Raw genomic sequence first — 26,574 nt, 5'->3', positions numbered from 1 at the left:
GATCACCCTATTTGCCGTCCCTGAACACTTTTTAATTCTATTACAATTTAAATTTTTTGAGACGTTTTAGAACCCCGTAAATAATGTGTCAATAACAAATAAAGACTGTTCTGTAAAACTGATGCAAAGAGGATTATCTTCCACACCAGAGTCCTTTAATCCATTTTATGTAACGAATGATTGACACAGAGTGGCCCAAACATGATAGTGGTGTCTAAAGCTGGGTACACACTACAGAATTTTTCACTAACTTTTTATGCCGATCGATTTTACATGCGATGGATGGTCCGATCGCTCGGTCCATGGACTGCATACACACTAGCCTTGTTTAGGACCATAAAGGGAAGAGAGGACGTCCCTTTAGCGACTTTTTACAGCCATGTTGTCGAGAGCAATGACTGTAATTTCGTGCTCACTGTTGTGGATCAGTCGGAAGTTTATACACACAACACAGCGGAATCGAGATTGGAACGAAAATATTTAACAGTACGACCAACCAAATGAGGCGACAATCGTCCATTTGGGCAGACTTTTGACCATCGTGTCACTACACACACTGACCCGACTTTTGAACGAGCGGTCGTATGTTGGCTGATTGAGACAATTATTGGACAAAAACCCTGTAGTGTGTACCTTGCTTTAGTTGTAGTACAATAATATTCTTACAGAAATTTGATAATGAAGGTGCTGCTTCCTGTAGTATGAATTCATAGTTTTCTGAGAGAAAGAAATACTAACTGGGGAAGGCACATTTGCTTATTCTAATGATATCCATACAGCTATTCTAAATGTCGAGCATGTTATTAAATATAGCTTATTCAAGGATGTGATTTCAAGTTGCAAGAGTCTGCATGGACATATGATTTGTGCTGCCTGATCGCGCTTTAGTTTGTTATCCAAACCAAGTAGTTAGCAACAAACAAAAACTCACTGATACTTCTAAATAGATTAAATCTATAATGTTATTCCTATTACAGAGGTAAGAACTGAATGAATTGTATACATGCCTGAGAAGGCAAACATCTGTTATGAGCTGTATTTGAACTGAAAGTAAATATTCTAAACACTCCTCAAACAGAGCCAATCTGAGCTAAATCATTAAACAACTACTTGCTAAAAACCTGACATAGGTTTCGTTAACGATTCTACAATGAGGCCTCATATGATTACATTATTCATTATTATATTTGGTTCTATAAATTATATATACAATTTTAACTCATACTTACCGACTTTCTGCAGCTCTTTTCCCGGGAGCCAGCCAGTGGAGGTGGGCGTGAGGGGGGCGGGGCGGCCAAAATCGCGTCCCCCGGCCCCATTTGACAGCGGGGGGCGGGGCCAAATGCCGCGATTCACCGGGAATCGCAGCGTTTGGGATCTAATTCTGCCCACTTCACTAGGAAGTGGGGAACTTCCTAGTGAAGTGGGCAGAATTCGGGAGATTGCCACACTCGCCCGGGAGACTCTCGCAAAATGCGGGAGTCTCCCGGACATTCCGGGAGAGTTGGCAAGTATGTTTTAACTTATACGAATACAATTTTGTTTTTATGTGTTTCTTTCATTCATCTCAGGTCCATGAGCAATATAAACTATTAGATAAGAATTTGGGAATATACTAACCCTCATTTAAATTACTATCTGACTACACATTTGAGGTGTGCCTTCACCAGTTAGTATTTCTTTCTCTCTTCTTTTTCTCAGAAAACTGTTCTGTAAAATTAGAAGGTAGAAATATTTTCATGGGTTGGAGACCATACACCAGGTCCTTTTCTTACACGATACAGTCAGTCTGAGCTGATAGTGAGAAAAGCCGTATATGTTCTACCAGGATTTCTTAATGATGATGCAGAGAAGGGTGATCAGTATTGTGAGGGAGGTGACTCGTAGAACTTCCATGATGTACAAGAGAGGCTCCGTTTTGCAGTCACATTCTGTTGATGAGAAGAAAATTAATATTTTACAAGCCCTTGAGGAAGAAAAATCTTCAGTATTCCTTCTTTGAGTAAACAGTGGCAAAAAATAACAATTAATGTTAACTATAATACAAATACTTAAAATAATAAAACAGTATTACTCTTGTTTTGATCTTCTTCTTTCTCAATATCTACCGATCAAACACAAGTATTGTAGAAGATTAGTTTGACCACCAACCAGTCCAATCTTAGAACAGTTACATTTTTCAGGACATCCCTGATTATAAGTCATATGGATAAGTTACTTCCTTTTTTATGAATAATTGACTATTAATTTTAATAATAATAATAATAATAATAATAATAATAAAATTTAACTAGTGGAGAACATTATTGAAATGTTTTGACTACCAATAGAGCCTAAATAACAAAGGACATTATTAGCATACAAAGCATAAGGTTGTTTGTTGGTCATTAAGCAACATTTTTAAGTGAATTAGACATAAGTGGGGCATGGATAATGTACACTGCAAATTTAGCCTACTGTGTATTCAGTGGTTGACTGTTATATGGTGGCATTCCATACCGCCACTTCTCCTACTGCCTTAATTGTAAAACTATACAATTCCAATCACCCACACTTTCCATACGGCCACTTTCCACTTCAACCACTGTATATATACTGTGTACAGATAATATACATATATGATATTGGTAGAGTTCAGTAATGATCAAGTCCAAGAGAATGAACACTACTGCTGATAACAGGCAGCTGGCTAGTGCTACCTTACCAATACCATCATCTCACCAGGCCCCAGTAGTGGTGCCTACCTCATTCTAAATATCTTACCTAGCTCTACTAGACAGCATCATACTCCTGCAACCAAATATGCTTAACAATAGTGGGGTTTTGATGTTTTCAAATGTCTCTGCTAAAAAGTTTTGCTGGCACAGCCTACGCAGTGCTTACGTAACACTACTGTACAAGAATAGCAATAGAGGAAGAGGGAGTTATTGAAATGTCAGGTTATGTGATGCCTGGAGCTTCTGGATTCTTGGTTTACTCGGTTTTTGTTCTGTACTGTTTTACCCTGTATGGTCAACTGCTTGTATTGTGTACGGATCTGTGGAAATCTTGTGGCGCCCTATAAATAAATAATAATAATAAAAATAATAATAATAATAATAATAATAATAATGTAATGATTTCCTGCTCGGCTCTTTTTTCTTTCTTTTTGACCAATTTTGAAGGCTTGAAGAACCAAAAAAGTCACAATTGCCGCAATGGAGCTGTGAAATATTTAATCTTGGCATGTTCTAATGTCATGTATTTCACAATATATTACACTATATATAGTGGTATAAACCAGTGTTAATGTATATGATATGATGAGGAAGAGCATTCATTGGTGTTATATTAGGTAGATTTATTAGTACCTGTACCACAAGATTTCCTTGTCACCTCCAGTCTGGTTCCGTTTCCAGCTATTTTCCCCTCTGCAGTCTCTGCATGACAACAGTATATTCCTGAATCCTGCTCCGTCAGGTTAACTATTGCAATTATACTATTAAATGACTGATAGGTCACTCTGCCTCTGTAAGCTCGTTGGTCACGGAGAGGTGTTGTATCGTCGCAGCCCAATGTCCAAGACAAAGAGAAAGACGACGTTGGAAAATTCAACGTGCAATTGATGGTCACCGAGTCTCCAACGTTGGCTCCGATGAATGCCGGCTGCTTCACCATATCCTGGGTGTCACCATCTGTTTTTAGTATTGACAATAGCAGAAAGTGAGACAAATATTTGTTGTCGTGCATAAAACATTATATCTGTGTAGAGCTAATTTCATGGTTGTAATTAAAGATGCTGATAATAAAACATGCAACTAATAATAAAAACTATATATTGGTTCTCATAGTGCTTAAATACCCCAGGATCCAAATTTTTTCTGTGGATCTTCTTTCCTGGGAACCTGGGTCTGGCACAATGAGCAATTTTAGAGGTAACGGCAAGTACACCCATCACTTTTTGTGGTCGAACCTTACTGGCTTTGGGCAACTCAGTCCCTTAGGGACCTCCTGTCCATTTGGGGCATCAGAAGTAAGTGAAAGTTTAAGAGATTACTCAAAAGCTAACTTTTAGGAATTATTTAGAGTCAGCCTATAAAATGGGTACCGTTATGTTTGAACACATTTGCAAGTAGGTTCTTGGCATCTCCATTCAATGTTTCTCCCAAAAAAGACTATGAAGCCTATCCATGTGTTGGGTCATGACGGATGTTCTGAGCTTTGCTTCCTAGGTGATTTTGATCCTTTATACACTTGACCATCCCCATGTTATCTATGTCTCTCAGCTTGCAATGGCAAATGACCTTTTTCCTATGTCTTTAATGTCTAAAATTGGAAACTTTTTTGAAGGTGGTGGAAAACTAGCATCCATGTCACTGTGTGCCTATGAAACATTGCACTTTCCTACACAGTAAATGTCTTCTATTATCATTATTATTATTTTTATTATTATTATTATTATATTTTATTTATGAGGCTCCACAAAGGGTCCACAGCGCCGTACATAGAGCATGGGATAACAGCACAGGGCAACAATTCATGACATACAGGGTGGTTCAAAAGCAATATGCAGTAAAGAACAAAGGGTAGTAAGTATAAACAAAGTGCACTAGGTGTACCAGATTAGCAGAGAAAGGTGCACAGGGCAAAGAGGCAAAAGTAAATTCCTGTGTACAGATAGAAAGAGAAAGGAAGGAGGGAGGTGGGGAGTGAATAAGGGGTTGAGCCTGTGCCCAGTAGAGTGGGCACCACTTACAGGATCAGGGCAGAGATGGAGAAACAGAGGTAAAAGAGAAGAGGAAAGATAGGGGCAAGAGTCAAGTGATGAAAAGGAGAGAAGAGGCTGTGGGCTAAAGGCAGAGGTAAAAAGGAAAGGAGGACACGAGGAAAGAGGGCCCTGCTCAAGGGAGCTTACAATCTAAGGGTGAGGGGAGACTGACAGGAGACACAGAGTGCCAAGATGGGGTGAGGGACGACAACACTGAGAGGAAGGAAGCATGCAAGTAAGTAGGAAGGGGTGAGGTGTAGAAAGGTTAGTAAAGAAAGATAGAGAAGAGGGTTGGAGGAGGGCAGGGTTAGGTGGAGGAAGGGTAGGCTAATCAGAACGGATGGGTTTTGAGGGAGTGTTTGAAGCTTGACAGGCTAGGGGAAAGCCTGATAGAACAGGGGAGATCATTCCAGAGAAGCGGGGAAGCACAGGAGAAGTCTAAATTTGGGATTGAGAGGTGGTGACCTGGGTGGGAGAAGAAGCGGTGGTCATTGGAAGACCACAGAGGGCGAGAAGCAATATGAGTGGAGATGAAGTTGGAGACATAAGGAGCAGTGGAGTTAGAAAAGGCTTTATAGGTAAGGAGTTTGAAAAGGATTCTGAAGCGGAGGGGGAGCCAGTGTATGGCTTCACAGAGAGGGGAGGCAGATGAGGACCTGCGAGAGAGGTAGATAAGTCGAGCTGCAGCATTTAGTATTGACTGAAGAGGAGTAAGGCGAGTAAGGGGGAGGCCAGAGAGAAGGAGCTTGCAGTAATCAAGGCGGGAGATGATCAGAGAGTGAATGAGAGTTTTGGTGGCCTCGGAGGAGAGGAAGGGTTTGATTCGGGCTATATTGTTGAGATGGAAGCTGCAGGATTGGGCAAGGGATTGAATGTGAGGGATATAGGAGAAGGAGGAGTCAAGTGTGACCACCAGGAGTCATGGGGGGATGGGGTGTGTGCTTCTCACATGTGGTTAGTGGAGAAGGAGATTTCTTTTACGCTTTTAATTGGGCCTGCTGAATGGCAGTTCCATCTAGTTGTGTGGTTGTTTCCTCTTCATATTGATAACTTCACGCAACGTCAATAGCAGTTTCTGACATGGTCTAATGTTATTTTAGTTTGTGACACTATGGGCCCGACGAACGTATAAAATTTGCACTTTGCTTTCCCCATGGCTAGGACCTAACATATTGTCCTCAAAGTCTGTGTGTCTAAATAAATAAAGCTGTGTCACGATTTAATGAAGGGGAAAAAAGAGATTCACAAGTTTCACAATCAGAACTGCCAACATAGGCCTTCAATCCCATAATTCCATGAGTTTGACTCAGATTTACAAAAACTTAAGTGACATTTGTAAATTTTGGGGGGGAAGAGGTGAGGGAGTATTATTCTTTTCTTCATGCATGTCACAATCCTCTATAAAGTAATTGACAGTCAATACAATAAACTTGATATTGGGGCTTCCCGATACAATGAGGGCTTCAATGAGACTGGATGGACAGACTGACTGGTGACGGTGCTCTGTAAATAAAATACACCAATAAATATATCTAGACTAGGTTAATCTCAATCGCTGCATTGTAAAATTTAAAACAGTTGAGAGAACTAGCAACATACAAAATTTTTCTGGTATAAACATCTATGAGCTTCATTCAGATTTAGGTGCAAAGCAAAATAAATTTGCTCCTGAACAAACCATGTTGCTGTACAAGAGGTTCCAATGCATTTGAACAATTGGAAACATTTGCATAAATCTCTTGGGCTCCACTTGATTGTGAGTCTAACTAAAGCTGGTTCCACACTACAGAATTTTCCACCAACTTTTTATGCCGATCGATTTTACATGCGATCGATGGTCCGATCGCTCGGTCCATGGACTGCATACACACCTGCCTTGTTTTAGACGATAAAGGGAAGAGCGGACGTCCCATTAGCGACTTTTTACAGCCATGTTGTTGTGAGCAATGATTTTAATTTCGTACACACTGAAGCAACATTTGCGGGGCATGTAACAATATACCAAAGACATTAGCATAAAGGGGCAGAGCTTTCACTATAGTTAACATCCAAAGCCGCATAAAAAGAGAAGGCAACACTGTCTCTTCATTCATTTCTATAAAATAGAGGTTTATTACCATACATAAAATTTAGAAAAAACATTTAACTTGTAAAGTGCAATGCAATGATTATTCCCTAATAATAAAATCCCTTTGTGTGTAATGGAATGCTCCATTTTCTTCGCTCATCATCGCTGATTGGTTCACAGCAGAAACGAACGCCCATGTCTGAGTGTATTTGTCTGGCACCAAAGAGAAGATGGCGGGTGAGGAGAAGGTGTCAGTGGGGGTTGTGGGTGAGGAGAAGGTGTCAGTGGGGGTTGCGGGTGAGGAGAAGGTGTCAGTGGGGGTTGCGGGTGAGGAGAAGGTGTCAGTGGGGGTTGCGGGTGAGGAGAAGGTGTCAGTGGGGGTTGCGGGTGAGGAGAAGGTGTCAGTGGGGGTTGTGGGTGAGGAGAAGGTGTCAGTGGGGGTTGCGGGTCAGGAGAAGGTGTCAGTGGGGGTTGCAGCTATGGAGATGGAGACAGAGTCAGAGATGGTGCTGGAAGGGCCAAAAATTTTTGAAAAAGTTAAGGCGGTGGGGGATGGAGATGCTCAAGAAGAGCAAAGAGCAAAGCCAATGAGCCCAAGAGAGGTGGAGATGATGGTAAAAGAACTGTACAAGTACGACTACGACATTAAAAAAAGGTTAGTAGCGCGTGTAATGTACCTGTTCGAAGGACTTTATTTTATTGTAGTTTCACACGAAGCAATGTAAACGCCTAATTTTTAACATTTTTTTTTGTCAGAACGAAGAATTTACAGTGAGAAGACCAGTTTAGATACCACTGATACCACTAATGTAACACCTGTTATCAAACAAGAAAAAATTTGACGTTGAATACCAAGATATGAAGGAAGTTATACACGATGGTATTTCAGTGAACATGTATAGACAGCTAAATGCGTTGGTCACATACGTTATAATTTACCAAAATGGCGCCTGTTTTCCATATATGGAGGTTAAGTCCGCTATTATTGCGATTGCACCACAGGAACCACAACATAAACTGATCTTGAGCAGTGTGCAAGGTGACCAAATGAGAGTATTTCTGGTGTTGGATATGAATTACAGATATAAAAGTTTACTGGTAAACAATTTTTAGTTCCTTGTTTCGTAGGTAAATACATCAAAGGAATAGAAACCCGAGCGATATTAAGAAACAAATTAAAAACCTTGAGAAAAATTTTGTTGAAATGTGTATTGCTGTTTGGAACTGTTCTGCCACAAACCACTGGCACCTTTAAAGTGTAATATTATTTTTTTCACTTGTCATATTCTGCAATAAAAATTGTTGTACTTTTTTTTTTAATGCAATAAAACTGTTGCATGAACACTGCGTGGTTTATTCTGGGAATTTTACAAATATTAGTTAATAAAGGTTAATACGACTTTATAAGTTTAATAGTTTATAAAGGTATAAGTTTATAAAGGGTAAATATGAATAGGTTTCCAACATAGATGCAAAGGGTAATAACACACGTGCTTTACACAAGTGTAATGGTCTGCAGCCAGACAGGTGCAATACACATCTATACAAAACACAAGTCTGTGATGTGCGGATACCGCACCATGTGGGAATGGTACAGGCGTCACAAATTTACATACACACGCCCCCCAGGTCGAGGAAGTATCGGAGGATTGTCGGGGATTGGTCGGAAATTTATACACACTACACAACGGAAAGGAGATTGGAACGAAAATATTGAACGGTACGACCAACCAAATGAGGCGACAATCGTCCATTTGGGCAGACTTTCGAACATCGTGTCACTACACACACTGGCCCGACTTTAGAACGAGCGGTCGGTCGTATGTCGGCTGGTTGAGCCGATTATTGGACAAAAACCCTGTAGTGTGTACCCAGCTTAAGGGAGCACAGAATAGAAGTGAAGATGAAGATTAGAATAACGAGGGACCAGTCCAGAGGCACAGATCACATCATAGTCACTAATAGCATTCACAGATGTTTACCCTCACAACAATCCAGGAAGAATAAGGGCCAGAGGGTGGCTATTGACTATGTCCATGGTAGTTGGTTTCTTTATCATCAATGCTCTCTAGTTGGCTTCATTCTCCAGGGTGAGTAAACTATTAAGGAAAATTTGGAGCGAATCTGGATCAATTCATGAATAGCAAATTGCAGAAATTTGTCAGAATTTCAGAATTGTCCAAATTGATGTGCTCATGTTTTACTCAGGACTGCTATTTAAGCTGTGGCGTTGATAATGCCTATTATAGTAAACTGACGAGCTATCCAACAACAACACCTGTTATTTAAGCACTGCAGTTCTGTAATAAGCCAACTATCCTGGGGCTTCATTAATTCTGTAGCAGAATAAATGTTAATCTCTATTTGAATAGGGTATGTGTGACAGTGAAAGCTTTAAAATAGGTTTCCTTTAGTAAATGACAACAGCTGAGCTACCTTGACATTTCAAGATAAAGTGAATTCAAATGCTGCTGTGAACAGCAATTCAGAGTCAAGTTTATATTATTAGAAGATTTTTGTGAAACTGGAGTTGCCAGAAAATCTTTTATTTCACACAAATGTGTCCAGCAGGAATTTAAAGTACAACTTTCATCCTCTTTACCTGAGCAGGTACCTGGACCGGCTACTACAGAGCACTGTGTACACTGTTGGATATTGCTTGTGAGCATGATTTGTTCCTTCTGAATATAATTTAAAAAGTTCACCTAAACATGCTGCATGAAATCACATTTCGGTCACCCCTTTAACTTAATTTGAAATGTTCCTGTTTTTCAAAAATAATGGTTTTTTTGACCCTCAGTTTGAGCCCTAAATAACTTTTTGATTGGACATTTTACCATAATTTATCCATTCTATGAAATGCAAATACTTTTCATTGTTGGACACTTTTCTATTATTCTGGCACACACTTATGTTTTGGCTATTATTTTTATTATCTGGACACTATTTATTGTTGTGGCATCTTGGGTAATTTTCCAAACCCAATTAAAGCATTTGATTTTAATTATATAATTTGGGATAATCATGTTTTTTTATTGCATCACTTTATTGCATAATTAAATGTATTAATTATTTAATATTAAATATATTCATTGTTTTGGATTTTAAAATGAATTTAATCTATTTCTAGTATGGTGGTTACATTGGTGTCCCAATTTTCCTATACAGCGCTATACACTTACGTTTTTGGCCTCCTGAGAATCTATCATCGGATACTCTGACAATAAGTTGTGATTTTGAGGCTGCCTTTATTTTAAATCTTGATATATTTATTTTTTTATTTATTTTTATGTCATTTAATTAGTTATATGTGGATATGTATCCAATTCATAAGGTAGTGTAAAGCTAGGTACACACTACACAGTTTTCATCCAATAATCGGCTAAATCAGCCGACATACGACCGCTCGTTCAAAAGTCGGGTCAGTGTGTGCAGTGACACAATGGTCGAAAGTCTGCCTAAATGGACGATTATCGCCTCATTTGGTTGGTCGTACCGTTTAATATTTTCGTTCCAATCTCGTTTCCGCTGTGTAGTGTGTATAAACGTCCGACCGATCCACAACAGTGAGTACGAAATTACAGTCATTGCTCACGACAACATGGCTGTAAAAAGTCGCTAAAGGGACGTCCGCTCTTCCCTTTATCGTCCTAAACAAGGCTAGTGTGTATGCAGTCCATGGACCGAGCGATCGGAACATCGGTTGCATGTAAAATCGATCGGCATAAAAAGTTGGTGGAAAATTCTGTAGTGTGTACCTAGCTTAACATCTGCCCATATTATAGTGTTAAAAAGGCTCTTTCAAACAAGTCCAAATATACACAAATATATCTCAATTATATCTCAGTCCCCTGTAGTTCATTAGAATATCTTGGCACCCAAAAAAAAATTTCAAACGGTTTTAGCCATCCTGGCAGCTCCAGCGACACACCGATAATGGGCACAGTTTACTTAATATAATCATATTCTTCCAGTATCAGTAGGAGAACAGTCAGGTGCTGGTTGGAGTGAGGATCTCTCAAATTGCAGCAGTCCACATAAGGGGTTTTAAGGTGGGATGATGGATTTTTTGAATTAAAAAATATTATTTAACTGGGGCTCTCCTTTAATGTTGTGCCCTATGCTTTGCAAAACCATCCCCGGGCAAATTACTATTCTATGAGTTGTGATGTCATCCCTTGCTCATTAATGAATTTTGTGTATTATATGGATTAATGCACTACCTACTGTGAATGATTATGGATATTAGAAGTCGGAATTCTGTGACCTCTCGGTTTACAGCCTCATTTATTTATCTGGTCACAGAACTCTTAGATTAGAACATTTAGGGGCATATTCAATTCTTTTTTTTCCGCTCCGCGGAAAAACTATTACCGTTAATATGGTAATAGATAGCTGGATTTCAACTTGCGGCTCAGGGAGTAAATCACCGTATTAACGGTTTTTCCAGCGCACGATTACTGTAATAACAGTAATCGTGCGCGGACCACGAGATTCTCTGCGTTTCCGCTGATAATTGAATATGCCCCTTAGTGTCCCTATATTTTACAGTAGGGTGCACATTATCCTATATAGCTTCTCTCTTAATCACCATAAGATATAACCATTGGGCCCATAAACACAGATATCTAAAAAAAATGATTAAAAATTGAGTTTGTTTCTGTGTGTTTTCATAAAATTAAATAAAATGATATGATATGATTATGATATGCCACAAAAAAATAAATAAAATCTGTATTTGCACAAAAACAGAAAAAACACACTTAAAATGTTGATAAGATTGTACCTTAATACTACATGATATCAATATAAATCATATAGAGAGATGCTGGAGACTTTGCGGAAGTGGGGCACGCTATCTCATGTTTTATGGAACTACCCAACACATCAAGATTTCTGGAGAAAAACACTTTGTTTCATTAAAAAATTTATGGATATTTCTATTCCTCCTTGCCCTCCTTTTCCCTACTCTGTCGCTCTATTCCAGAGATAAACAAAAAGGTATCTATACTTATTAATCGCATATTAAGTGCCGCCAAATTTTCAATTATGTCTTTCTGAAGCAACAAGAAAACTGAAAATTGTTCACCCATAGATATCTAATTTTGTGGCCTCAACACAAACATTAATTTGAAAAATAATGATTAAAATTACTATCTATAATTTTCCCTAAGTCTCCTATTTGATTTTAAAAGCCATAACTGCTATTTAAATCCTCCCCTCTAACCACTACTAACCTTCCTCTCTTCCCATCCCTATTCACACTCCCTACTGTATAAAACCATGATCACGACAATATATCATCTTTTATTCTTAAAATTATTTCTTTTAATTTGTATCAATGTTAAAGAAATTTGTTATCCATTTTATCATTAAAATATTGTTTATTCTTCGTTTTGTAATTTCAATATTATATGTTATTATTCTATATATTGTTAAACAATTTCTTCCATAAATAAATGTATTTTTTTTTAAAAAAATGAAGTAATATTTAATCAATTAATATTTCAGGTTTAGACAGAAAGTTTTCTAAGTGCTCTCAAAGTGGTCTATTTCTATATTTAATTTTTTTCTCTCTCTCTCTTTCTCTTGCTCGGCTTCTCTTATACTCTCTCTCTCTTTCTCTCTGTTTATTTCTGTATTTTAACCATAGGACATTAAAAAGATAACTACAGTGACAGAATATGACATAGCTTTCTAATATAGCACACTGTGAAGATACAAAAATATATATAATTAATATATTATATATTATATTATTATATATATATTTATTATATTTATTATATATATATATATATATATATATATATATATATATATATATATATATATATATATATTATATACTTAATACATAGTATATTATAATTAGACAATGATCTCTCTGTGATTTTTCAGATCTTACCTGCCCACTGGGAAAATGTGAGATGTTGAATGATAATTAACACAAATGAAGATCTCATTTTCTTCAGCTGTCGAAGGAAAATTATGTAGAACGGAGGTCAGAGCTTCAACCTACTTTCATGAAATGATTTCTGTTCCGGTTTCATTTGTGACATAGTGGAAACTATAAGTATCTGCCCTCTGACCACCACATCGTGGTCATACCATATTTTTATATGTTAACTAGATTGTTTTACTTTCAGCATGTGAGGTCTGCTCTCTTGGTAGGCTTACAGTACAGGATTTTTATGATTTTGTGACTATTCAGCGACAGAAGCGGAAACCTCAGGCAGCTGTCTCGGGCAGCACATTTTGGGGGCAGCAAAAATAAGAGAATTCATTTTTTAAAATGCCTAATTTTTCGATGATATAGAATAATGACCGTTAAGTACCCCATTGGTCGATCTAATACTATTTTTGGTGGTTTGTTTAACGGATAAGGGATAGTGGGCAAGGGATAACAATTTTTGGCATACTTCTGAGTACCCTCTACTGGCTGTGATAAGGTAACTGCTTTCTTCCAAATAACAATGTGGCCAAATGCACGAAAACAGAATGATATTTAGGTACTGACCAGAGTGCTGTCCCCAAGTCTGCTGTAGTCATCTTTTACCCTGTGTCATTAAATGTCCATGCAAATTCATTGTGGTCATTCCTGTCCTGTCTCACCAATGTAAGGTACATTTACACATTTATGTTTTTATGTGTTTATTATGTTATGTAACTTTTAATAGGTTTCATGCGGTAACTGCAAACAGCAATTTGTACTAACATGTTAATATTGGATATTATTATATAATCAGCTTACACGTGTTTACCAAAAATGTATGTAAATCATCCATGTCTGCACTAGTTACATTGTATGAGATATATGATATCACCAGGGGAGGAAAAGTACATCCGGGGGCAACATAGCAAAATTTGGATAGGGGTGCAGTGATCCGGGGGCCCCATTTAAGCATGCACCCACTGCGCATGTGCTGTTCAGAAGAGGACTCCGCTCTGCTCTTGGGGCCTCGGGAGTGCTGTGGGGCCCTGAGGGGGGCGTGCATGGCCTTAGATGGGTGTGGGCGGGTGCAGGCCTCCTTCACCTCCTGGCACCACAGTGCACAGCCTGCTCCAACAGAAGTATTGCAGCTGGATATCACAACAATACGATCTTGTGATGTTAAAAGTCACTGTTGAATGTGGGAGACTTGGTGATACATTGATGTGGCTGCATTCTTTGCAGCCAGCTAATTCATGTTTGTCTCAAGCTAGCTGGTTTCCTGACAGGTGTCTCATATAGTATCTTCTTCTAGTTAATTTTCTCTAATCACTTTACAGTTGCTATTATCTTATGTATACCTTCTTTTCTGTATGTTGCTATTAGCGGTATAAGTGTATTATTTTCTTGTGAGGTTTTCAGTGCTGCATTCATCACTATATTTCTTATCCTAGGATTGTGAAAGTATGTTGCAGACGTTCCGGAGATACTTTGCAGTGGAGATTTTGACAGAAATCTACAATCGTTTTTCCTTGCACCCCATAGAGGTGCAAGAAAAACTGAGACAAAATTTCTACCGTAATTGCCGGCAATGTGTCCGGTACAATGTCCGAGCGACACAGCGCTGGGAATTGAATCACCACCTAAGAGCTATTTACTAACCACAAAATATGCAAACATGTAGTGCATTTCATCTTGCGCCAGTGCTCCCATTTGCCCAACTAGTGAAAAAAAGGTCTACCCCCATTTCCCAGTTTGGGAGCTGTCCCCATGCATCATTCTGCAAAACTATTTGTGCAATAGTGTGTCCAGGTGGAAATGAACATTGTGGAAAAAGTAGAAATAGAATTTCACATTTCTGCCTACTATCGCTTTAGGACTGTCTCTTTCATTAATTAAATTAACTTACATCTTTCTACTAAAATATTGCTAAGTCATGAGAGTGAGGGTTCAAGCTGAGAGTTTTCCAGTGGGTTTGAAAAACCAATCAGATTCTAGCTATCATTTATTTAGTGCATTCTACAAAATGACAGCTAGAATCTGATTGGTTGCTATAGGCAACATTTCCACTTTTCAAACTCACCAGAAACCTCTCAGCTTGATACATTTACCCCCGGGACTCTCATTATTACATGAATCATGTTTCTGTTATTGACATATTTTATTACATTGTGTATTGTGAACATTAAAAACACGCTTTCCTGCTAAAGTTGTCTAAGGATCTGGCTATGCCATTCGCGCCGCTGGGCCCCCATTCTGCTCTCAATAGAGCAGAGTCGGGCCTCTTATGAACATGAATGGTCCGAAGCATCCATGAAATGCGCTTGTGTCACTCTGAAGAGACCTCAGCTCAGCTCTTTGGAAAACAGACCGGGGGGTAAATGTATGAACCTCCGGATTCTTCATCTCTGGCGAGTTCAGTGTCTTCAGCGCTTAAATTTAAAGCAGCGCTGCATTGTAAAGGGAAACTTTAAATTTAAGTGCTGAAGACACTGAACTCGCCGGAGATGAAGAATCCGGAGGTTCATACATTTACCCCGGGTGTCTCCAGGGAACTGGAGGCCCTGGAGTGGGAGGCGACTTAGGGCCGCCCCCACTTCTGGGCTCCATACCGCACCCCTACAGCACCCCTTATTGCTACGCCTCTGTTTCCTGCATAAAGTGGACCAAATAGTTGTAAAAGGTGTCCCAATGAAAGTATAGGAAACTCTCTGATTACCCCAACTCTGAGGATGCATAAAATAAGCTGCTTTTGTCTAGGGGGATGGGGAAGTTTTGTGGTCTCCTTCTCCCAAATTATGCATTCAGCAACCCTAGAGCTCACTTAATTATTGCACCCCGCGTCATAAAATCCCAGTGATAGTGATCCAGCATTAATTTGACAAATTTGTTGTGTAATCTATTTGTCACAATATTAGTGTGTAAATGTGCAAATATCATTTGTAGATCAAGTAAAAGTAGGACTGCAACATCTCCGTAGCAACAGTAACCTCACTACAGTTCTATAAGATATGAAATTAATAAATATATATGGATATTCGAAGGGTATACGGAGTTAAATATATGCTAATAGCTGCCCTAAAAGGAGGGAAATACAAGGTATATAACAGACTAATTATGGATTGTAAGCTACCACCCTGATGACATCACTCTGGCAAAACGCGTTGACCTAATACTGCAGCTGAAAACAAACTCCATAGTGAACACATCTACAGGTGAACAGTCTAACTGCTCTCTTGGGCTAGTTGTGGAAGAGTCAGTTCATGAAGCAATGGAGGACCCAATTCCACCATAGTGCTAACACTGTACCAGGACTTACTGTATTACTCATATGAGAGATAAGACCCTAACTAAAGATTCCTTAAATGTCTTATCTGCTATAGATTTGTATTAAAGAGTTTGCTGTCCTGGTATCCATCATCATCATCATCACCATTTATTTATATAGCGCCACTAATTCCGCAGCGCTGTACAGAGAACTTACTCACATCAGTCCTGCCCCATTGGGGCTTACACTCTAAATTCACTAACACACACATAAGCACACACAGACAGACTAGGGTCAATTTGTTAGCAGCCAATTAACCCACTACGATGTTTTTTGAGCTCCAATGATTTATTTGCAATTTAGTGAGATCACTTTGCTGCAGCAGATGCAAGATTTTTGCACGTAAGTCATAGCAGACAAATTCTACATCTGTATCTACACAATGTCTGTGATTGCAAAGTTGTCGCCTTTCCACGTATAAGGCGCAAGTTGTTCTTGTGTACACAAGTCACAGGCTGATGACCAGTTTCCTCTATAGAATAGCTGATCACTTGCAATCCGCCAGTTCTTCTATACTAGCGTTCCTGATTCTATTCATCCTCTGATTGGTTACCTGTGTTTGACCCCTTGGTTTTGGACAACTACTTCTGTGGCTCTTGACCTCTGACTATTCCCTGGATAATTCTATTGTCTGAGTTCCAGACAAGTCAGTGCATTCCATTACAGAAATATTATAATTGACATAAAATACAATGTACTTTTATGTCCCCTTATTTTCATCTATTAAAGTATAGTAAAAATAGGGTGAAATTAACAAAATTTTAGGAGAAAAACAGGAAACTGACATTATGGAGGGGGAGTGCCTAGTGTGATTGCAATCAGCACTGTGTACCGTTCCCAGAGGATGAACAACCTTCTAGCCTTGTGACACATTTGGCAACATGCAATGAATTAATCTGTGATGCACTAATGTTAAAATATTTAAACACATAAAACCAGAATTGTGAATACATCTATATATGTTTAAAACCAAAGTGAGTTACAAAGTTATTTAATAATTAAAATATAGTTCACACTTAAGGGCAAGACATATAATTAGACAGGTGTTGCCAGGCATTGTGTAGAAGCTGCACACATATACACCATGAACTGTAGTATTTAAACAGTCTGTTTTCCCCGGTTGCAACATTAATATTTACTTTGGCTGTATTTGCACTCTGTTATCTTGTCCCTTTGGGACCTCTGACCTATGACCTCTGGACAGAGCATAGCGTTATATTCCGGAATGCTCATGGAATCTTCTCATAGACTGCATCAGGGAGTCAGATCACCATTGTCGCTGTCACATTAAACCATGGGATTCCTCAGTCTCTGCCTGTCTCTGATCTACCTCCTACATGTCACCTGGGAGAGTCCGGTGGACTTCTGCTCAGAAAGATGGATACCAACTAATATCACACAGGTAAATCCTTAAATTACATGTGTACTTACATAAAGGACATCTACAATGTGCCAAAGGAGGGCTGGGGATAAGGAAAGGCCATAAAATAACGTTAGTAAATGCGATGCAAGGAGAGAGAAGCGAGGAAGATGTAAACGTTACTCCGCATAGTCTGAAAGAAAAATAAACTAAGTATAGATTTCATGAAATGTATATTCTTTATTGTTCCAATATATTATTTTTTTTAAATTTAAATAAATCGTTATTCATGAGTTGTGGAAGAAAATTATTTCAAAATGATATCTATACTTGGTTTATTTTGCACACCTGAAATGATCTCCTAAAGGCAAATGGATCAAACGGCGGGTTTCCTGCGGGTATGAAAAGTGGGGGTGTTGCCCTTTGTAGAAAGTAAATAGTAGTAAATAAATGATAACTAGAATCTGATTGGTTGCTATAGGCAACATCTCCACTTTTCAAACCCGATGGAAACTCACAGCTTGATACCCTAGTGTTTGATTCCTACAGTGTTCCAATAGTTCTTTCTGATGATTTCCTATCCAAGATGGACCATGTTAGAAACAGTTGTCTATTTTCTTTTTCTATCTCAGTTAGATATAGCAATGAGCTCATACATATAGGTTACATATAATAACAACCCCTAAAATTGATTGTGAATTGTCCCAAATCAAGTGTGGGGCATTAAATAAAAATATACTGTCAAAAGACATTGCTAGACTATTATGAATGGACTTCGCTGATACATTGTAGTTTAACAGAACCACTTCTAAACTATTGTGTCCAATCATTTGTCTTTACACTATAATGCTTCAAATAAAGTTATCAATTAGCATCTTACCTTTAAGAGTTTTTTGCACTTCAAAAGAGTTATATGGTTTTGTTTATGAGTTACCTCAGTGTTTATATTGCACATTGCTTTGAGAAAATATTACAGCGGTTTTAATATTTTTACCACTAGCACAAAATTTAAACAATTTCATTAGTTGCACTGACTTTATAAATTGATCAGGTTGTCATAGCACTAGAAATAAATACAATTTGACACACTAATTTTTTTTGTCTTGTTTTTGCTTCGCTAATCGCCAGGCACTCAAGACTGCTAATTCCATTATACAGAGTATTTAAAGTTCCAAAGTGTCAAATTAATGCTGGATCACTATCACTGGGATTTTATGACGCTCCCAGCTGCTGTGACTGTAGGGTGATTGCTGTATGAGGTCACACACGATTCTAGCCCGCAGTCTCTCTCTACCTATCACACAGGTTATAGACCTACTGAGTCGCCCCCCAAACAGCACTCTCACACCCCCACACACTTCAGGTTTGTCACCACCTATTGAATACGGGCAATAGGACCCCGACATGCTATCCCACACTGGCGCACAAGGCTTCTAGCTGCTCATAGACTAGCAAGACCCACAGCAGCAAATAAATGGTTAACTCTTCACACCTCCAGACTGTTACACAAATGTAAATGCAAGCACACACTAAGCTTGTTAATCAAATGTATTAACAAATCACACACTGGCATTCAAAGGGTTAACTTGGTCGAGCTATAATCTTCTTAACAGGCTAATGGATTCGTTAGCGTATTAAGGACGCAACATATTAAATTATAGATTTTATATACAAAAGTACAGGGCATATAGATATAAAAAATAATTAATAAACAATTAATAGATTGAGATAACATACGCAAGCAAAACAGTTTAAAATGAAAAGGATTAGATTCAGAGTACAACTAACATCGAAGTGGTATATTCCGGCCAAGGGAAATTGGCTTGGAAGATGGACAGCTTATCAATGTGAATTGATTTCCCAAAGTCTGACAATTTGTGGTAACTGGTCTCAGTTTTTTAAAGACACTTCCACACCTCTTTCTACCCCCAGGGGGTTGTGGCCTGTGACACTTTTTTCAATCACCATTTGCATTTTACCTGATTTTCTAACCAATTCTACTATGTGACCTAACTTTTCTGTGGAGCGTCACACAGATTCAATTTTATCATTAATAAATCCCCTATGAACTGGTCCATCTTTTGATATCAAACATGCCCAAATACAGTGTAATCGTAGAGCTTATACTCATTTCCTTAACGTCTCTGTGGAGCAGAATTCTTAATTTAACATATGAGCTGCTCTTCATCATGCTATTGAGGAATATGTGGTTGATCACTACTTTTATTGATTTTAAGTGACCTATTTTAAAACTGAATTATTTTTGTCTATATCACATATAGCCAGCATCAGCACATGGACAACATGCTGAGTGGTTCCTAAAAGTCTATTCAGGTGTCACAACTGCATTCCAGGCCAGGATATAGTTCACCGCAGGAGCTCTTTGAAGCTGCCAAAGGTGACACTTCTATCTTCTCACACTGGAATGTGCAAAGCCATCAAATTCATTTACATCAGACTTTCTGACATTAAACACTTTAGTAGCTAAACATATCAATGGATTCATTTGATATAACATATTTACCCTGCAGTTAAGATTTTAGGCATTATCCCCCACCATTATGTGATGGGTTAGCCCTTATAAATAACTGTAAATTCTCTATGTTCACGACACAAAGAAATTATTTAAGAACCAGGTACAGGAAACAGGTCATGATGATGCCATCATGCACCAGATGTTAGAACAGCAGCAGAAATTCCTGTTGGCAGCTGTGCATGAGACTGGGAAATGTTGAGAACACAAGTGAAGAAAAGGAAAGTTGATATTTGTTTGTCATTTCTCTACAGATAAATGGCCTATGGAACCTGAAAGCATTCAATTCACTTACAGAAGCTATTCCAATTGAATTATCTTATTCGTACGCAAAAGTATCCGTATCAGAAAAAGAAGCAAATTTTACAGTATTCCACCAACCGTGAGTTAATGATTCTTTTTAATCGTATTATTTATCATATCCCCTTGTTTTTGAATGAGAATCAGCCCAGATCGCTGGCTTGAGAAATGTGTTATTATTGATTTATTTATATACCGGAGCTTCTCTCCCTTTCATTTCATAAGCCCATTCACTTCAATGGAGTACACATGTGGGAAACACCAATGAAATGCATGGACCATTGAAATAACTGGAAAAAGCAGTGATTTTCAGAAGCACAAAACAAGTTAAGTCCCCAGATACTAACAATTCAAGATTGCCCCAATTAATTTGATATAATCGCTATTAGAGAGTTTAGCCAGTTTTATTATCGCAATTTTGAGAGATTTTGAACAAAGCCTCCCCTTACTAGCTCCCCCCACCCACCTCGAATGCCAAGACTACCACATAATAGATGTACATGAACGTACTGTGCACAGAGGACTTGCTTCATTAAGGCACACAAAATGAACATAAATTGCATTATTTTTTTTTTAAACAAAATGCACGGAAATCAGGCATATGTACGTCTGTATTTAACTAGGAGTTGATCTGAGATACATCTGTTGTTGATTACAGGTCTAAGTGCGGGTCTAACAGACAACATACTGCAGAAAACCTCCAATACATAGGTGACATATAAAGTCCCAAAAGAAAACACAGAATATAAAAAAAGTATTCAATTAATGTCACCTGTTAATAATAACAGATTAAAAAATAATAGAAAAAAGTTTTTTATATATATTTTTCTCCATAAAATACATGTAATTGGATGTTATGAATGTCTACTGTACATAAAATGCATTTTTACAGTTGCTCCTGATTGCAAACACATGTTCTAGCATGTACACACAGCCGTCATCACTATCACTCGGCACTTACTCCAGACCTGTAGCTCGTGCAAGAGATATGACAGAAAATAACATACCTTTGAGATGCACAAAGCTTGAATCAAACGTTGCTGCGTGTACTCGAGCTTGGCACGCCCTTACAGTTCATTGACTACGTGCATAAGCCCATCCCCTCCCAGTTTCTCATCCCAGTTCAGCCCATGGGTTGTAGTATGGGTCCTTTACACTCTTGATTTGTTTACATGAAGCACCCCTTTCTGTAGTATGCATTGTGAGGGTGTATATACATTGAAGGATGTAGGTGCTTCTCATCTCTGTGCTTGGTTTTCAGTGCCTCCTCCTGAATCACTTATTTCTCTTCTGGGGGGTGTTCTTGAAATACACCAGCCGGAGATTCGGGATACCCCTTTCCCAGTACTAACACACTGTGACACACTTATTGAACTAGAACCACTAAACTACAATATATTGGCAAACACACACATCATCATCATCATCATCATTTATTTATATAGCGCCAACATATTCCGTAGCGCTTTACAATTGGGGACAAACATAGTAAACTAATAAACAAACTGGGTAAAACAGACATAGAAGTGAGAAGTCCCTGCTCACAAGCTTACAATCTATGGGACAATGGGAGTTTGATACATGAGGTTAAGTCTACATTTGCAGTCGGCCCAACCAGACTGCAAAGGTAAAAGGGACTCATAAGCTAAATGATCCTGTCACACAACAATGGTGATCAAGGGGTAGTTGTATAACAGGTGGTAATAGGGTAATGTACTGAGGTTAAGAGGGTGGTTGAGGAATATTATAAGCTTGTCTGAAGAGGTGGGTCTGGAACACACCACACAGATGGAGCAGTGCACTGCAAGTCAGGGCCCTTCTGTATGGAGGCCAGCCTGGCATGGATGCAGCGTGTGTCCAGTTTGCAGCTCTTAGGGGTCTTTCATTCACTTGCAGTAAGGTACAACAGTCACAGTATGCAAAGGGATCACATTGTGGTATAAGGTCAAATGCTGATTAAACAAACACTTGGTGCACATTTACCTGCCCACCCATCTATCCCTGACTCTTCAGCCCTTGTGGTCAGATATAGTCTAAACCCCACTTGAGTAATAACAGATAGGTAAATTAACCACAGTTACTTATCTCATACTTGCCAACTCTCCCGGAAAGTCCGGGAGACTCCCGAAATTCGGGTCAGTCTCCCAGGCTCCCGGGTGAGCTGGCATTACTCCCGCATCCCGGAATTCACGAGAATCACGTAATTTGACGCGATTCTCTGTGAATCACGCCATTTTGCAGGGCGGGAGGGGGCGGGGCGAGGCCAATCGCGTCATTTTGGCCCTGGCCCCCGTGATGTACATTACTGCTTTGCGGGGGGCGGGGCCAAAATGACATGATTGGCCTCGTCCCGCCCCTCTCCCAGTTTCTGGGAGTAGGCAAGTATGACTTATCTGCACCAGTGTGGGTCCCAGGATCTGAACTTGATTCCCTCCAAAAAGGTTGACTTGCAAAATGTCCATCCTCAGAGGTGCATGCAAACCTCCTCCTTCAGCTTCAAACTGTGACTTCCCAGCAGGTTCTGTTCACCACTCCCCTCGGCTCTGATATCCCTCAAGACTGTCTGTTCTCTCTGCTCCGACCACCAACCCAGTGCCCTTCTGCCTAGGGTCACCTATCTGGAATTGTCACATAGCTCAGTCTCTCTCAGGATGTTCTTCCATCTCTCTCCCCCTCTGCTCTGGGGTTTCTCAGTTTCCATAAACACAGGCCTGTTAGGCCCTGCCCCTTTTTCACAGTAGCCTCCTGGGAGATTTAGTTTCTCTGCTCGGACTGGTGAAAAAACAGTGTTTTATGGTTGTACCTTCTGTGGTGTTTGACATTGCAAATTTGAAAGGCATCCTGGAGATCTTAGGTAGGTCTAAAACCTCCTTGATATGTTGGAGAAAAATTTCTCTACTGTGTATTAAATGTGATTACTAAACCACTATGGACAGTCTCATTGGTTTGTACAAACCTGTTAGGAACTCCTTGAAAAGGCTGATTGGCTTACATATACAATTGCAAACTTGTTCACCTAAGAAATCTCTTTTTGTTATTTTCTCTTTAAGTTGCAGTCTGTGCTCTTTTTACAATTTTCCTTAATTTTATCTTCATTTAAACAAGAGAAAAATTCAACAATAAAGTGTTAAATATACATCAGCATTGGTATTGTTTACTGTGTTTCTTAACTCATTTTCAACACAATTACAGAAGTTTTGATAATACTGTAGCATATTGCCCATAATACTGTCTACAACAAACAGAGGAAAAATGTCTTTGTCTGAACAATTGCAGTATGCTTGGAGGGGGATGGCCCGACGTGCTTCTGAGATTGTACGATGAGACTGACACTCTGACCTACGACTTCTCAGTTACAGGTAAGACACAATCATTTGAGATACAATAAAATAAAACAACCCACGCATCAATTAACTTGTGTCTGGCTATTGTGACTCTCTCCATTTCCTGGCAAAAGCATTGAACAATTGTAGTGGAGCTGTAGTGGCCTCTATTTAAATCAGTATTGATTTAATTTTAATTTGTTGATGCAGCAAGAAATTTCTGGCCGATGTAACTGTCCTGATAGAGTCAAGTGATACCCTGACATAATCTTGCTTACATCCAAAATTTGATAGCTTGTTAGGCCTGGAAAGTACTGTGAGTAGACTGGGGATTGCTAGTCCCTTCCCTAAAAGGGGATCCCTACATTTTTAGTTGCCTAGTAGTTGCTTCCATATTACTCTTGCCTCACAAAACGCATTTAACTAGTGTTCTCTAACTTAATAAATAAAGAGACATGAGACTTGTTATGGTGAAGAAAAAGTCAGAAAATGTATTGCAAATAAATCATTCAATTAAAGTGGTGGCAAATAAAAAGTACGGCCAATCAGCTACCAGCCATTACTGGGCCAAATCGTGGCAACCAAATAAAAAACATACATTGACACTTGTGGCATTTGGACCGGTGTCTTTTTTCAATTTCATCAACTATGTTACTATGTTACCTGTGTTCCTCAGAGCACCCAACAGACCAGAGGCACTCCAGATAGTTGTACCAACCTTTGAGACTTTGAGGGACTTACTGTACCAGCGGTCAACCATGTTGTGCCAGAAATGATAGAGGGTCCAGGAAAAAAATTCTCAAAAAAAAGACCACATAGGGTTAACTGGGACAGAGCTCCAGATGCCCATGGAGTAAAGATTTTTACACTCCCTTTGTTAGTAGAGGAGGTGCCAATAATTCATCTTTCAGTTCAGCTAGACTAACTGTTGCTGCACACCACAATTTACCTGATGTTACTTGATGACTGGGGGAAGAGGCTAGGAGACAGCCCCTTCATTAGGCCGACACCAATCTCAGGGGAGGTAAGTTATCTATGGACTGCCTTGCTGAAGCCATGCCACTATAGAACCAGGCTGGATGTAAAAACAGACATCGCAGAGAAACTCTCTGCTAAGCTTCAGTAGTTTTGACTACGGGTTATGACTCCTGCTAGACCAATTGATGCAACATGCAATTACGGTATTGTGGAAACCTCTGTGGATCTACACTTTTTGCAGATCTGCAAAAAGCGGGGTGACATTGAACTGAGTCCCTATCAAGCTGGCTTAAGATTGTGGTTTAAAATTCCGGACAGTGCCACTGTTTCGTGTCAACTATAGCTCTAGGTGGGGTTGCATATTAGGCTTGGTGTGGTGACCCACTGGTATTGTTTGCCATAATCCTGTGTGTTATATTTTGACCAAAAGGGGTTTACTTGACCCACTAATTGCCTATGTGATTTTGTATCCAATTACAAAGTACCAGAGGAGCCAGGTTGACACATAAGGCTATTGACACTTAAGTCAAACCAGCCGGCTGAAAAACATTACCATTATCATCACAATGCTACTATTTTCATGGTTGTAATAACATTAGGATGAAGTAGACGCCCCATGATTAAACAATTATGGATAAAAGTGGTGAGATTCATTAAATAAGTTTTCCGTCATCAAGCTCTAGGAATTGGAATTACTCTAGTACACTGTCTTGTTTAGTGATGTGAAATAATTAAACAGATACCAAAGTGCTCTATTAAATTGCAATACCACCACCTCATAATTGCCTCGTGATGGAAAGCAAATCATCTGCCAGGAAAAGTGGTTGTAGCCCCAATTAATTAACAATAATATAGCTATCTACTTGTAGGCTGACTTTGATTGGATTTGCAAATGTTACGCTAATAATATAATGCAATTAATGTGTACCAGGTTCTGGGACACAAGACAACTCTACATGCACTGGCTAAGCAGATTTGAACTTTATTGGGGGAAAACATGGCGATAAGGAGGGGGTGAGCAATGAAATATTTTGTCCTAGAGTTGTGTAATTGACATTTTGGACAGTAGGGGTCGTGATGAATCCAACAAAACACTTTTAATCACTAAACTAACAAGTAGAATGTACAGATCCCTTGAGAAAGCAAGAATCTGTCATGAGATCCACAAAATTCAGTGTTACTCACCGCTGACAGATGTTAAACATACAGCCATATACTAAATGTTTTATCTTTCTATTTTCAGGTGCTAATAGTACTCTGACATTTATTCAACCTCATCCTGACAGTTTAGTCATAAACCGTATACAAAATGGTAAATTGAAGGTGTCAACTTTATACAGTAAGTAGTGTTACGTTAGACACAAATAACATGATTTACATTAATAATGCGCACTATATTCTTATGCATGCAGTTACATTGGCTATTTACTAACAACGTGCAATAACCCATAGCAGACAATCCAACATTCCCTTTACCGACTTACACTAGAAGATTAGCTAAATACTGATTAGTTGTTCATTGATAAGGCAATTTTGCACTTTTCTAACTTGTATTCTTCGCTTTGTGCTTCGGGTCATAGGATTGCAGTTTACTGCTTGTATCGTCATGAATACTTTTTTCCATGGACGTGAACTACAAGTTTATCTCTTCCCCCAATCCTTCAATGATAGCAGTTTCCTCATAAAAAATAATGGATAGCGGACCTCCAACGACGTTATTCCTCTTGACCTACCAATACCACCATCTAAGACACCTTTATCACTCAATCCCAACTTGTAGAAGTAAATCCCTCCCCACTGGCTTAATCTCCACCATTTACAATCTTTTGGTGGCATTTCATCAACCTGTCAAAGATCGTTATGAATTAAAGTGGGAAGAAGACCTTGGTGTGGTACTAGAAGTGGATGAGTAGGCAAAGATCAGGACACGAGTCGCCAAGAGCCCTATCTGTGTGAGAACCAAGGAGAACTCATATAAACTGCTATATAGATGGTATTTTGTCCC

General features: G+C 39.0%; 1 protein-coding gene across 1 annotated transcript in view; it reads left to right on the top strand.

Annotated features, from left to right (window-relative positions):
- The first annotated feature begins 17,298 nt into the window (after positions 1-17,298).
- The window catches only part of LOC142102050 (uncharacterized), a 42,861-nt gene continuing 33,585 nt past the window's right edge, over positions 17,299-26,574 (top strand). Inside the window, exons 1-4 of the mRNA XM_075186583.1 lie at positions 17,299-17,477; positions 20,223-20,350; positions 23,545-23,627; positions 25,813-25,908. Of these exons, the coding sequence (XP_075042684.1) occupies positions 17,370-17,477; positions 20,223-20,350; positions 23,545-23,627; positions 25,813-25,908 (415 nt within the window). The 5' untranslated portion in view covers positions 17,299-17,369. The remainder of the gene's footprint in view (positions 17,478-20,222; positions 20,351-23,544; positions 23,628-25,812; positions 25,909-26,574) is intronic.

The sequence above is a fragment of the Mixophyes fleayi genome, chromosome 9 (assembly GCF_038048845.1).
Source record: "Mixophyes fleayi isolate aMixFle1 chromosome 9, aMixFle1.hap1, whole genome shotgun sequence".
Classification (NCBI taxonomy): Eukaryota; Metazoa; Chordata; class Amphibia; order Anura; family Limnodynastidae; genus Mixophyes; species Mixophyes fleayi.
The sequence above is the reverse complement of the archived record's forward strand: the minus strand, read 5'-3'. Positions and strand labels throughout refer to the sequence as shown.